We start from the raw sequence: 15,121 nt of genomic DNA, 5'->3' as shown, positions 1-15,121 counted from the left end.
GGTGCACCATCTGTAGATGCAAATGACAATTAAAAAAGACATATTCAAACAACTGTGCATGCACAGAGGCAATATTGGAAAAATTGGCCCAAGATTTCTATATCTCTTACAGAGGTAAAAACATCAGATGCCACACTCCCCTAAGAACTGTGAGGAAGTCAAACTTCTGAATGTAATGCAATTTCTCCTCTTTCCTTATTAAGATTTAATACATTTTGAGGTTGGAGAAGGCAATATATCCCATTACAGACTGGTTAGTACAGAATGTAAAAAACCAAAACCAAACCTGCTAAGTATTGAAATAATGAGGCCATTTTCCTCCTTCTACATGTAAATTGTCTCATATTCCAATTTATTTCTGTACAAATTTATTGTTGCATATGCTAATACCCAGAATTGAAACAAGAAAAAAATAATTAAATGCATTGTAAAACATATGGAAACACACAGATTATGTGATCTTTACTAAAAATCCATCTTAATGATGAAAGCACCATTTAGCATCCACTCTGGAACTGCACTCCTTCATTTATTTATGAGACACTACTTTCTGTAGACAAAGAAAGTATCTTCCAAAAATAGAAGTGCCATATTTTCAAGGCATACTGTATGTTTTATTTTTGTAACTAGTAAATGTCAAACAGTATTCATACACAGTATTGATGCATTAATGTTTTCATTCAACAGTGAAGATACCTTTCCTTGTTACATTATATATTTATGACACACAGAGCTGTCAAATAAATTATGTCAAAGCAGCTAAAGCCAGACCTTGTGACACTTGAATCATAGAATCAGGGCAAATAACCTTTAAAATGAAAGACATCTGATGAGAATTAGAAACATTTAATTTGCATAAATATAATGTTAACAGTCTTTTCCTTATTACATATTTTATGCCTAATTTATAATTGTCACTATATTCATTTCTTAACATCAGTTTGCGCTCTATTTTTTTTCCTCATTGCTCACTTTGTTTTGGAATGTGTGAAACACAAATTCTGTAAGAGGCATATGATCAGATCCCCATTTTAATATACTCTGATTAGCACATCTTAAATTTAGCAGAAAACTCTTCATTCACATAACGTACTATCTAACATTTTGAATTAATTCCTAAAATAGCTAAAAATTCCTAAACACATCAAGCAAATATAACATCTCAGAGAGTATTGGGCCATCTCTTGAAAACAATCTTGTATTAATGTTTTCCTATGAAGTGCAGAACACACTGAAATGTTTAAAATTGAAGCATTGATTTTCATAAGCTAGGCGACTCATATATTTTTAATTTAGGAAGGTAAAATCTAAGCATCTAGGTACACATATAAGAATCAAAGTGAATGGTTAGAGTTTTAGAATTGCTTGCTATTCACAGTAGTAAACTCATTGGTTTCATTAGTTGAAACCCATTAGTAAATGAGAGACTTCCTTGGGCCTCTGCTGGAGGGTGCAGTCTCTCTCTTACACCTTCAGAAATCAGTAAGAACAGAGAGAGGTCTGCACTTTGCAAGATCCTGCCCGTATTGCTAACACTGCACAAGCTTACGTATGCAAGCCCAGTTAATAAAACTTTGCATTATTCTGAAAACTCCCTAGGGGTGTTCAAGTGAATAAGGCTGGAAGGTACAAAGATGAATGTCTGCCTCAGATGGGCACAATAATTAAACCCCTTATCCTTGCTGGCTGTAATTCACCTCTGTGTGGATAGTGAGACCAGGACCTGTACCACCGTAAGGAGACACAGACTTCGTGCAGTCTCTTTGCTACAGGGCAAGTTTGGCTTACTTTGCCCTTCTGAATCAGAAAAATAAATATGGTTTATTCTATTCTATAATATCCTATTATTTTATAATAACAGCTGTTGGACTAGATGATTGTTGTAGGTCCTTTTCAACTGAACTATGTTTATTCTATTCTATTCTATTCTAGTGAAGCTAATTGAGATGTTTTGGATTAAGCTCCTATATATTTACACAGTAATTCTTCCTGAGAGCCAGAGGGAAGCCAGTGGACAGTCTATACAAAGAAGCGTTGAGGAAAGGGTTGAAATTGCTAGTAAACTCCAAAAGTTAATCTAGAAGGTTTAGGGTGTTTCCTTAAATCTTCACCAAAGAATTCAGCAGTTTGTCAGTTGATTCGGCAAGTGAAGCAAACTTACCATCAGCAGAGATTTGCAGAGAGCAACTCAAGCAAGATGCTAAGCAACTCCCAGCCCACCAGCAGAGTGACCAGTGATGTCCTGGAGGTCGGTCACCGGTGCATGAGACCTGATGGCATGTCATCCTGGTCATTTGAAGACAGGCAATGTGCAATCACCTGTTTTAGTAAATGTCAGTAGCTCGGAGGGGTGGTGGTAGAGAAATGGAAACTGCAACAGTAGTGAAGTAATTTGCCCTCCTAGGTCAATGGTAAAAAATGAAATTACCCTCCCTCCCCCACTAAACATGGTTCTGTAAAGCAGTTCTGGTCTAACAGAGCTTAAACTAAGTACAGGTGTTTTAGAAGCAATTGAAAGGGCAGCTATCTTCATGGGTCCCTTGAACACTCTGTTCTGCTGAGAAACAATCCTAAGTGTTGCCACTTGCAACAGAAAGGGAATCTAATTAACAATGTATATTCTCAGAAATAGAAAAAAATTAGGCTAACTATATAAGGTAAAATACATTGCAGGACTATTGTAAGTATCCCAAAGCCCATTGTTGGAAGGCTAGGAAATTTAGAGTTGTGATTAAAAGTTTTAAGGGAAGAAATGTATTTCATCCCTTATTCTGCCCTGAGAGACAATCAAGCAGTAATCACAGCATTAAGACATTTTGCATTTGAAGCCTTACACTGATGAAACACTTTTTAAAGACACTGTCACAAGAAGGTCTTTGAGCTAATGGGAGATAAATTTCCATCCCAAAATGGCCATTTAGCTGTGGAAAAGTTATTCCTATTGAAAGCAGTGGAAATTGGAAGCCATTTTGATTAGCACTACACAATTGTTAATTTGATGCAGAGATGCAGAGGGTTTCATCAAGGGCTAACACTACAAAGAATTTTAGATGTATCTATGTTGTTCCATTTACAATATCATTCAGAACAAACCCAAAAGTCTCCTGGTAGATGCTATCTTTGCTAAAGACCCTATTTGTAACAATTTCATTCATCAACGTATCTGTAAATTTTCAGAAAAAAAACATTTAGCCATCAAAGAACAAATACTGAACTTAGTAGAAAAGATACCATTTATTCATTTATTCAGTTTGCAGTTGAGATCTCCATTCAGCTGTGACATAAAATTGATGCTTCTACAATTAAAGTACATTGTAAATAGTTTCTGAAGTGTTAATAAATTACTAAAACTGTTTGAGGAAATTATTAATCAAATGTTATAGCCTGTTATTGAGTCTGAGGATGTAACGAGTCATTTGCAATCAACTACAGCATCTGGAATGAATGTGCTTGGGACAATGTACAGAACTTATTTTTCCTGCATATAACAAGCTTCTTACAGTTACTAATCAACCCTTTGCATAGTAATTATGAAAGCAGTCTCAGAAGAACATGTACAGAACACTTCTGGTCATCTGTGGGACAAAGCGGGGAATAACTCCAAGAGTTGCCTATAACTGAAAGGGTAAAAAACCCCCATGGCTCTCTCCCATTGTCTTCTAGTAGTGTGGAACCACCAAGACCAGAGGAAAAGCCCATCAACGCCTTAACACAACTATGCAGAGATGTGAAAATCACTCCATGAGCCACCTCATCTACTGCAGGCAGCCACTTTGGGCAGGCAGAGCAAGGAGAGTTCAGACAAGCATACATATGTAACTGCTGCTGAAAAGAGGATCCTTAGCATTAGATTTTTGCCTATACATTCCAGCTGCACAAAGCACCCTTGCACTTCTCTCTTCTCTGTAGTACTAAGATGGCCATTACAGCTGTGCCATGCTCATTTACTTTTTAGCTTCCATAGTTGTTTTTTTTTTAAGTTGGTGAGGAAAAAATCCTACTTCCTCATCCTTTCTCATTTTTTTATTAGTTTTTGCTCAACTCACACTTTACAGGTAGTGTTCACGTATGGCAACAAAAGCAAGAGGAAAAAAAGTCATACATGTTGCCACATAACATGATATTGATATGAAAGCATCATCTAATGTGATTGCGGCAATCCATAATTACAAGCCAAATACTCAAGCCGTGAATTCCTCCACCCCATTTGTGTGCTTGCACAGAGTACTGCATTGTCGGGATTGGGGCTGAAATGTGGCACACACCTTATGTGTCTCTCCACTGCCATCTCTCAGCTGCCACAGCTGAAGATTTCCACACCACCAAACAAATCACAGCTCAAACTGGAAATGCAGACTACTCTATGCTGGAAACAAGAACAAATTTTGGAAAAATATTACAAGTTTTTCCTCTTTGAGCTGAGCTAAAGAAATACCTGTGGCTTTGAAAATGTAGCAAACCATAATAATAACTCATGACAACTACTAGAGGGGGAGACAATTCAGTACACTTAGCCAACGTATTCTGCCTTTGAACATACTGTCCTCCCGCTGACATTGGCAGGCATTAAAAAGCATACAAAATCAAGTACGAAAAATGGAAGCATATGTTAGCTGTGATATGATGCTGTTATTGCAAATGGCTGTCTTGAATAGAAGAAAGTGTAAGAAAAGCCATTAGAAACAATATGCACTGGTATATGGCTTCCTGCATATACTGTACTAATTATAACACATTGTTTTTAAGAATTCATAATGTCTCATTATTCCATACACAAAACTACAGATGCGTATTACAACTAATGTTACAATAGAAGATATCTAAGAGAATATACCTCACTGGTAAACACAGTCAGTACCTCATGACTGCTTTCTAATAATTTGTATCTAAATGTATATAAAAATATTACATAAAACTACTATAGAACAATTGCATGAACATTCTCTGAGTGATGGCAGCTGAAAGATTTTTTTTCTGAATGGCAGATCTGTCATTACTGAACGTAGCAAATATATATGGCATACAAAAGACCATCTATGAGATCCCCTGGAGAAAAAAGCTAAGGAGAAACCATGATGTAGTTCATTCTGAATATGAGCAGATGAAACTAGTCATATTCAATGGGTTGACATCACACTTCACTCTGTTCACTGAACTTGCTGTAATTCTAAATTGGGAAAAACAGAAAAAAAAGTATTATAATGTTTTCCAGCAGATGAAGCAGTGCTAGCTTGAAAATGCCACCATTATAAAGACTAGTAAATCAAAAAGTTATTTATGATAAGGATGAACCACGTAAAGCAACAGATGAGTTTTTTATCAACTTATCAACATAAAAATGAGAATTACACAACATTATCCTTGGAGGATGTAGATAAGAGCACTTTTGCGTTTCCGAACAGCAGCAGAGATGAAAAGGAACCACAAAGTCCTCTTGCCTCTACCTTTCTGCCGGTGAAAGGCTACTTCCTGCTGTGGGGGGATGCTGAAATGTAAATCGGAACAGATCACTTGCCATAAATCTCCAACTCCTTCCTCCTATCCTATCCTATCCTATCCTATCCTTTCCCATCCTTTCCCATCCCACCCCATCCTACCATTTTTCCTTTATGTAAACACTCGAAACTCCTACTGACCTCAGCATCTTAAAAGGCACAGGAAGAGTACATAGACAGTGTTAGTTACAATGTGGTGCTGCTATTGCAGTAACCCTGGCTTTTTACTCCTGTTCATCTGATCTTCACGTGTTAAACACAAGGAACACATAAAAAAAAACCAAAAAAAACAAACAAAAAAAACCCACCCAAATCATATACTTTGAATACTCTGAAGAAGCATCAGCAGCATACATACACTGTTCACTATTACATTTAAAATTTGAGGCAGTGTGCAAGCCTTTCGGACTAATCCACTGGGCCACTATTCTGTTTTGATTTGCCTCACAGCTCTGGTAGAAACATGGAATCAGTTCCTAGAACAGCAGGCTTCTGAACTCTAACTCCCGTTTTTTACTTTGAACATTTGTCCTGGTCTGTCCATGTCCCATTTACATAAAATGGGAATGCTAGTACATAACTATCTTGCAAGAATGTTTGGAAGGTTAATTAATGCCTATAAAGAATACAGACAATTTATAACACAACAATCATCCTAATTCACCTAATCAGACCCAGACAAAATATACAATAGCCATCCCCTTTATTTTTGCCCTGCAGTTACCATTTCAGTAAATTATTTTTTGCAGGGCAACAAAATGAAAAATGTTGAAAAGCTCTGAAGAGAACATGTTTTTCTGGTCAATCCACTAGACCAACTGTGCCAACTAACCTTATCTGGATAAATCAATGGAAACTGATTTTGTCCATAGGCAACTCTAATTTAATTAGTAAAATATAAAGTGAAGGAAAAAAAACCCAAAACCACAGACTATGATGGGTTTAATGTCTCTTGAAGAAGGCCGTGAGCCAAGCTCTAGCCGTGTTTGGAATCATAAATAAAATCATGGGAAAGCACACTACTTGTAATGCACACTCAGTGACACTGGGATTACAATGGAACAGGCTCACATGGTTTATGAGGAAAGCCCAGGTTTACAGCCTTTTAACAAGGAATGCAAGAATTATTGAGCAAGTAAATACATGTTCAAGCAAATGCACGTTCAAGCTGCAAGCCTCATTTCTGAGCAAAGCCTTCCTTCTCCCTCAAGCTCTCTTCCACCTCATGCAGTTCCTCTACCTTCTTTCCACCAGTGAGCCAAGACAGCACACTGCAGTGCAGGGTAGAGGGAAGCTTATTAGCTCGAAACAAACTTGTTAAGGATCCAGAAGTGTTTTGGTCAGAACAGTGCGGGTGCTACACGAAGTAGCTTTAAGCAACCCAGGCTGAAGAATGGAGGAGTGTAGTTTCAGTAATGCAGAACTGGGTTCGAGTTAATTTGCCCCACCAAGAGGCTATGTTAGGAGTTTCTAGATGACATTATGCTTTCCAGTGGAGAATGCACCCAGATTAATGCACCACAACACAGCGCCTCTAGGTCTAGCACAGAAGACTGAGAAGAGAGACGGTGACGAAAGGAGAGACGGTGACAGCAAGACAGTGCTAGCAGGAAAAACTTGGTAACTGCAGTCCAGAGGCTGAAGACCAGTTGTAGAGAATATACAGATAAAAGATTTCTACACAAAAGGTTCACTGGGTAAATAAGATTTCCTCAGACTTTAACAAATTGCTGTGAGCATCCAAACAGCCCTCCAGACTTCATCTACCCCTGCTGCAAGTCTCACCCTGTGAATTTGAATGGCATCGATTGCTGAAGAAATAGATTCAAAGAAGACAGGGGTTTCAGATTCAAGATTTCCACCGTACTGCATTGCTTTTATCAAGGAAGCTGCAATAAAACAAACATATGAGCGCTGATAAGGTAGTGAGGCTATATAAACTGTCATATTAAAAATTCTGCTGTAAGCTGATACTTGCCTTTGCAGTGTGCTAGCAACACATCGATGTGTCTGTTTTTACAGTCCATGTAAATCTATATTTACAAAGAAATGAAAGTCAAAAAAACTGTTTAAAATGCCAGCAGAGAGTAAAATACACAAAAAGAACATTCAAAGCACTCAACTCAGTGCTGCTGTTGAAGCTATACTGCCAGCAGCCACCAGAGTGAGCCTTTCTATAATGCAAACACCATAAACCCACACCAATTTCCTCCCCCCTCCTCAAAGTACTCTACAGCTCTGCTGAGAATTAAATCTGAATTTGATTAACAATTTTGCATTTTTTAGGGGTTTTTTCCCGTTCTCCTTTTTCAGCAAGTTTTCGCATCCCCTCTCCACATGCTAACCTACCAGCCCACAAAGACAGGAATCAGACCTAGGAAACTTTGAGACTTCCAGCAGTCTATCAGAAAAGCACCATAACCATCAGGCTACCTTCTGCAGTAAATAGTTCTTTATTCTTTCTTTGAAAATTTTCAGCTTCACAGAGACTAAATATTCAATAAGCTAGAAAGTAAAAATTAGTGAAAACAACTGTAGAACCAGAGTTGGGCCTTTTTCTGGCAGAGGAGGAACAGTCAAAAGCAATCCCTGCTTCAAAAAATGTTTAAATAATCCATGTAAAGTGGAACAATTCTGAGAGAAGAGATTCAATAAGAACCACATCAGAATACCCTATTTTTTAAAATAAACAAAAATCCTGACTCAGTATAAAAATCCATCCAACTCTAGCAGCAGTGATGATATTTCGGGAAGGAATGTAAAATGAGGACACATTGAGTGTGTTCTTCCTCTGAGTAACTCAGTTTTGGACCAGTCGTTCACTCAGAGGCTGTACTCCTAACCTGTGCACTTCACAGCCCATGATGGACTTATGTCTCACAAATTTATTGAACACTTCTTTGACGTAATTTGTAGTTCTGAGGTCTCTAAGATCTTTTGGAAATCCATTTCACAATTATTTTTTTTTTAATTAATGCTTTGTTGAATGCCCTATGTTTTGAGGGAAGATGTAATAAAGAGTAACTCCCACTAACCTTTTTTTTCCAGTTTTCCTTTTGACTATCTCCCCACCTATATATGTAGTTTTAATTTAACATTTTTAAGGCAGCACTTACTTCACTGCTTAATCACTGCAGCAAACTGGGAAAATGGTTAGGATAAGGCCTGGGCTGAGACCCAAGTTCAAATCTAGTCTTCTGTCTTACTCAGAAAAACTATATGAACCAACCCTTGCATACCCACTTAAATCTGTACCCACTACACAACTATTAAATGTCAGACCCAATGGAAACGTAAGAAATAGCCTTCAATCATAAATATTCATCCACTGTATAGAACTGCTCATTATGTGGAATCATAGAATTGTTTAGGTTGGGAAAGACCTTTAGATCATCAAGTTCAACCGTTAACCTAACACTGCCAAGTCCACCACTAAACCATGTCCTTAAGCACCATACTACACGTCTTTTAAATACCTCCAGGGATGGTGACTCAACCACTTCCCTTGGGTAGCCTGTTCCAATGCTTGACAACCCTTTCGGTGAAGAAATTTTTCCTAATATCCAGTCTAAACCTCCCCTGCCACAACTTGAGGCCATTTCTTCTCGTCCTATCTCCAGCCACCTGACAGAAGAGACCACCTCACTACAACCCCCTTTCAGGTAGTTGCAGAGAGCGATCAGGTCTCCCCTCAGCCTCCTTTTCTCCAGACTGAACAACTACAGCTCCCTCAGCTGCTCCTCATAAGACTTGTGCTCCAGGCCCCTCACCAGCTTGGTTGCCCTTCTCTGGACACGCTCTGAACACAGGACTCGAGGTGCGGCCTCACCAGTGCCCAGTACAGGGGAACAATCACCTCCCCGCTCCTGCTGGCCACACTATTTCTGATGCAGGCCAGGATGCCGTTGGCCTTCTTGGCCACCTGGGCACACTGCCGGCTCATATTCAACCGGCTGTTGACCAACACCCCCAGGTCTTTTTCGGCCGGGCAGCTTTCCAGCCCCTCTTCCCCAAGCCTGTAGCGCTGCGTGGGGTTGGTGTGACCCAAGTGCAGGACCCAGCCCTTGGTCTTGTTGAACCTCATACAGTTGGCCTTGGCCCATCGATCCAGCCTGTCCAGATTGATCTGTGGAGCCTTCCTACCCTCGAGCAGATCAGCCCTCCCTCCCAACTTGGTGTCATCTGCAAACTTACTGAGGGTGCACTCGATCCCCTCATCCAGATCATTGATAAAGATTTTAAACAGAACTGGCTCCAATACTGAGCCCTGGGAAACACTACTTGTGACCAGCCACCAACTGGATCTAACTCCATTCACCAGAGCAACCAGTGGTTACTGGTTTTAGTCTTCCAGGAGCTTCTTGGAGCTCCTACAATGCCTGAGGAATCCAGCCTGCTAGATATGTAACCCACAGGAGAAAACATGGAGATCATTAAGACCGCTGGGTTAGCAGAAAGCAGTACATACAGATAAAATCACAGAATTAAAAGCTGAAGTTTTAAAGGGGTAAATCTACACTTGGCTCCACTGCAACTGACATGACAGGGTCAAATATGACCTAAAATAACTTTAAAATTGCAAAAAAAAAAAAAAAGTTTCAGAAACTGATCTGTTACATACAGATATTTACATTTGCACTGTCACCCAAAATCTTTACAATTGTTTTTTTATACAATTCTATATATAAACACAGTGCAGTTTAATACCAAATCTGTATTAATCTTTTCCACAAGTGACATGTCTATCGACTGATATATGAGGTGACCAGTAGTTGGCCCCAATAATTCATACATGTAATTGTATTTCTGTGTACGGAATTTGTCTGGTGTCATGAATACCTGAAGCAGCACTGAGACTCCAGTGTAGTCAAAGAAATTCAGTCCACTGCAGTCTAATATCAAAACACGTCGCTCACTGTGACATGACTGCAACAACTCACCTACACATTTGATAAATGAAAAACTTTAATTACAATGAAGAATAATCAAGGAATGCATGTAAGAATAATGATAGTTCAACAAAATAAGCCCAAACTATCACAATAAAAATTCTACTATTATGTACTGGGGTATCTGTCAACCAAATGACACATTTTAGAAGTACAAATTAAGGACCTTCAGAGCAATGAGATGAAGTGATGATGGACAGAATGTATTATTAGTGAGATGTTTTAGGCAGTGTCTTGGTTTGAACTGGAATAAAGTTAATTTTCTTCCTAGTAGTTGGTATAGTGCTGTGTTTCAGATTTAGGATGAGAATAATGTTGATAACACACTGATGTTTTTGTTGTTGCTAAGCAGTGTTTATACTAAGTCAAGGACTTTTCAGCTTCTCATACTGCCCTGCCAGAGGAGGCTGGGACTGCACAAGAAACTGGGAGGGGACACAGCCAGGGCAGCTGACCCAAATGAGCCAAAGGGGTATTTCATACCATATTACGTCATGCCCAGTATATAAACTGGAGAAGTTGGCTGGGGGACACTGCAGCTCGGGGATTTGCTGGGCATCAGTCAGCGGGTGGTGAGCAATTGTATTGTGCATCACTTCTTTTGTATATTATTATTATTATTTTCCCTTCCTTTTCTGTCCTATTATTTCAACCCACAAGTTTTACTGTTGTTTTTTTTAATTCTCTCCCCAATCCTACTAGGGGTGGGTGGAGTGAGCAAGTGGCTGTGTGGTGCTTAGTTGCTGGCTGGGGTTAAACCATGACAGACAGAAATAATATCTGAAGAATTAAAGAATTCCTTCTTCAGATTTGAATTTCTAAATGAGTCAGGATAATATCTTGGCTTGTTTGGAAGAGTTTACATGGGATACACAGAGAACATATCTCTCTTAAGTTCTGATACAACATTCATTTCTGTAGCACCTAAACACCTGCCTATGGCTTAACTAATATCCACCCATAAGGAAGAAAAATATGTAGAAAGTGGAGCGTTTCACTTTCCTAAGGTTTTACTCTGCTATTTTTTGTTTGGTTAATTTTTTATATAGTATTGCATATTGATGCTGGAGAAAAAAAAGATGTTGGTAAGATTTGCGAAAGTCTTCTATTCATTCTTCAACCTCAGGCCATCTTGTGCTTATATTAAGCATACTCTGTACTAAACGCATCCTGTACTAGCATCTAGATAAATGATTCCTGGCTTTCATAAAGTGAAAACTAGAAAATAACACACATCTTATTTACTTTACTCTGTGAGCAAATGTCAGTTATCATAATGCACAAAACTAAAAAAAAAGTACAAAGGAAAGGAATTCTGAATGTAAAGATGGGTTAAGCTAAATGGTTTTGATGGAGCTGAGGTAAATATTTTTAACTTTTGAGAGGACTTAGAATTTCCCCATGGTATAGATTTATAATGGTGTTAATTCTTTTCTGACAGTAGTCTGAGAGCCAGAGCCTTTTGGACTTGCATCTCCAGAGATTTACTGTCTTTGTACTGTCCAATGTACATTAATAGATATATACTAAACAAAAATACAGAATTTTAAAGGAAACCTCCTGCCTGACATTACTATGATGGAAACCCACAAAGGATTTACGAGATCTCCTAGGCTGCTCACTGTCATCATTTCTACACACCTCCTCTGCCTCCAAACCAAAAGAACTTAGTCTTTCTCCCTGTCACTTACTCCTGCTACCTTCCCACCCAGCTGGCATCTGCATTGCAGTAGAGGCTGCCTGGTTTCTAAATGGAGGGGGTAGCTACAGACCCGCTCCCTCTCTGAACCAGTGGCAAGGGCAACAGCAGCTGTTTAATGTGGTGCTGATACAGACCAACGGCAAATCAGTTTTCCCCAGAGGGAGAAAGGAAACATTTTGACAAAGACGTAAGTTGCCGTGCTTTCCAGGATAACTGCCGTAAGGATTAAGGTTTATATCCTCCTGCTCCCCTCCTTCCTGAAAATTTAAGCCCCACATTTTGTTTTTCTTTTATAGGGATTTTTCTTTTTTCTCTCTGTTTTTTATTTTAAAGCCCCCATGAACAGTCACCATAGACTGGTTTGTACAAGGAACAACAGAGCATTTAAGTCCTCAAGTCACGACTTAAGCAATCAGAAAAGAGGTCTTGTGCTGTCTGTCATTTCTGTAACATGAGAAAACAGTTCATCCAAAAGAATACTGAAATATGTACTGGCAGAATCTTCTCACACATAGAGTGCTGTGCACTCTTTTAGTATTTTACCACATAGTGCTGTATAGTCTTCAGTAGCCATTATCATTATGTTGCTATGTGTTACAAGCAAAAGCACTCTGTCACCCCCAAGTAAACTAAACACTGTAGTATCATAAAAATGTCACGAGTCTAGTTAATAAATGTAAACATTCAGACAACAGCCTCCAAATCAGATTCTCTACTGTGGCCTTAATGCTTATAAGTGTTTAAAATAAACACAGTGTTTTAATTCCATCTACAATGAAGTCATCTGTATAAAGTATCTTCTGCAAAAGGTTGCTGCAGCTCTCCCATGGGAATGCATGTGCTCTGGTTTGATTTAAGTGCTATAAAATGTGGGAAGAGTGGAATTATCCAGCTTAATCCTTAATTGAAAACAAACCCTTAGGTTTTATTCTTTATTCTATACTGTGTTGGTATACTGTACAATATTGGTGGCCATCGTGTCACTGATAATTCAGTTGACATTTTCTGAGATTTTCACCTAAGTGGCTTTAAAGACCACAAAGATGTAACATGGCTCTAATCTTATTTTTACTTTCGCATACTAATATTCAAGTCCCACTGGAAATGCAAAAAAACAAGACCAGAGATTAGCAAAACAGCCTTCTAGGCATTTGTCTGAAGACCAATCCAGATGGTAACGTGGGAAGTGGTTCCCCTTACTGCCTACCTGTCTCAGTAAGCACACAGTGGTTCCTGTGAAATATGAAGGGACTCTTGCAGAAAAGGTATTTTCATGGGTTCCCTGCTTTTGAAATCTTAAAAAGTCGGTCAAGAACAGAATAAAAATAGCACTCGCTAGGCCAAGTTTAACAGAGTTTAACACTGTTTAGCACTCATGCTTCATTGAATGTTTGGTCTAACTGAAAATATTAGTTTCCAGACAACTTGAATTCACCTAGAAATAAATAGAAAAGTGTTCAGCCATTTTGCACACTTACATCCATCTTGGTTTTTATATCATTTATAGATAATAAACTCACCATGACAACTTCCATTGGAAAATGAACAGAGCAATGTGTTCTGCTCACACTGAAATAAAACCAACAAACATTAACATACCAAGGAAAACTAGTCCAATGCATAGTAACCAGAGAAAATCAATGCAATACATAAGAATTCTGTTTCTCAATATCAAAGTTAACTCCTTCTATCCAAAATAATTTTCTATGAACAGCCTGTTGGATGTATAGTATTTGCTGAGTATGTCTCTCAGTATTCTTCTAAAGTTATACCAAACTGATACTTTGCTTTTCTTTTTAGATGACTCAACCTCTGTCATGTTTGGATCCACTTGAAAGCATATTATAAACATGATGTTTTGGGGGAATCAGGGGTTGGTTAAGAAGTGGTCAAAAGATGGGAAAGATATTCTTGAAAAGGTAAATTATAGTCACTGATTTCATAAGATTAAATTTTGATTAATTTTCTACTTGCTGCAATCTCATCTGCTACACTAATATTTTAGTGAGAACTTTTTTGACATGTAAATTTATTAAAGAATTACCTTTATCTGGAGATTTTTTTTTATAATTATTTCAATATGAATGTTAAGTTCTCAGTAGAAACATGAATTAAAACCAGAAATAGAGCACAGAAAAAAAAAATTCCAAAGTGCAATTTTTTTCACTCCCATTATGTGCTACAGAAAGACCTTTATTCCACAAAATAAAATTTATGCATGGTATTTCAGGCAGCTGTACCTTCAAGTACCTTACAGAAGAGACAAAGGATAAAATCTCCCTCCTAAGTAACTTTTAAATTAACTTATTAAATTAACTTATTAACTTTTACACTTATTAAGTTAACTCATAAATTAATTCCATGCAAATCCTAAGTAATTTCTCTCTGTTTGGGGGTTTGTTATCATATTAATCCAAATCGGTTAGTCTAGCAGGACCAAGGGAAAAAGGCAGCACAGTTTCTGAGCTGAATTTCTGAACAACGAGGGGAAGCCACTCATCAAAGTAGGTACGAGTATCACAGCTCTTTGGCAAGAGGCAGCAGAGGTGGAAGACACACATTGTTGAACATTGTCTTAACAACCCATCTAAGAAATGGCTGTGATTGTCTCAGCCCAATTTGCTAAACTGGATGAAATTGCCTACAGTAAGCCTTGTATGGTATTGGAATGATTTCACTGTAATGATAGAAAAATAATAAGATTTCTTTTTTCCCTTTTAGGGAGTGTTGTAGGAAGTTGCAATAGTTATGTGCAGATAAACTCAAAAACTACTATACTTATAGGCATTTTCTCCAAAACTGAGTTATGTATAATTTGTACACTGTTTATATTTCCCATACAATCAGTGCAGAAAATTAAAAAGAAACACTATCTTTGAGAAAAACTTCAGCCAGTTTGTAGCTTCTTCCTAATTCTCCTGGAATTATTTATAGTTAGAAACAAAAATGTCTATCTCTCATGGACTCATCTCCAG

At 38.1% G+C, this 15,121-nt stretch overlaps 1 protein-coding gene across 2 annotated transcripts in view; it reads right to left on the bottom strand.

The window, feature by feature from the left end:
* Window positions 1-3,261: 3,261 nt before the first annotated feature.
* SLC26A7 (solute carrier family 26 member 7) overlaps window positions 3,262-15,121 on the bottom strand; it is a 71,187-nt gene continuing 59,327 nt past the window's right edge. For both annotated transcript variants that reach the window (XM_049822527.1, XM_049822537.1), the window contains 5 exons: window positions 13,667-13,715; window positions 10,335-10,435; window positions 7,474-7,528; window positions 7,281-7,384; window positions 3,262-5,167 (listed from right to left, as the gene is read on the bottom strand). In XM_049822527.1, coding sequence (XP_049678484.1) covers window positions 5,132-5,167; window positions 7,281-7,384; window positions 7,474-7,528; window positions 10,335-10,435; window positions 13,667-13,715 — 345 coding nt within the window. In that variant the 3' untranslated portion in view covers window positions 3,262-5,131. The remainder of the gene's footprint in view (window positions 5,168-7,280; window positions 7,385-7,473; window positions 7,529-10,334; window positions 10,436-13,666; window positions 13,716-15,121) is intronic.

This window comes from Accipiter gentilis, chromosome 2 (genome assembly GCF_929443795.1).
Source record: "Accipiter gentilis chromosome 2, bAccGen1.1, whole genome shotgun sequence".
In the NCBI taxonomy this organism is placed as follows: domain Eukaryota; kingdom Metazoa; phylum Chordata; class Aves; order Accipitriformes; family Accipitridae; genus Astur; species Astur gentilis.
Note: the sequence above shows the minus strand (reverse complement) of the source record. Positions and strands in the feature narration are given on the sequence as shown.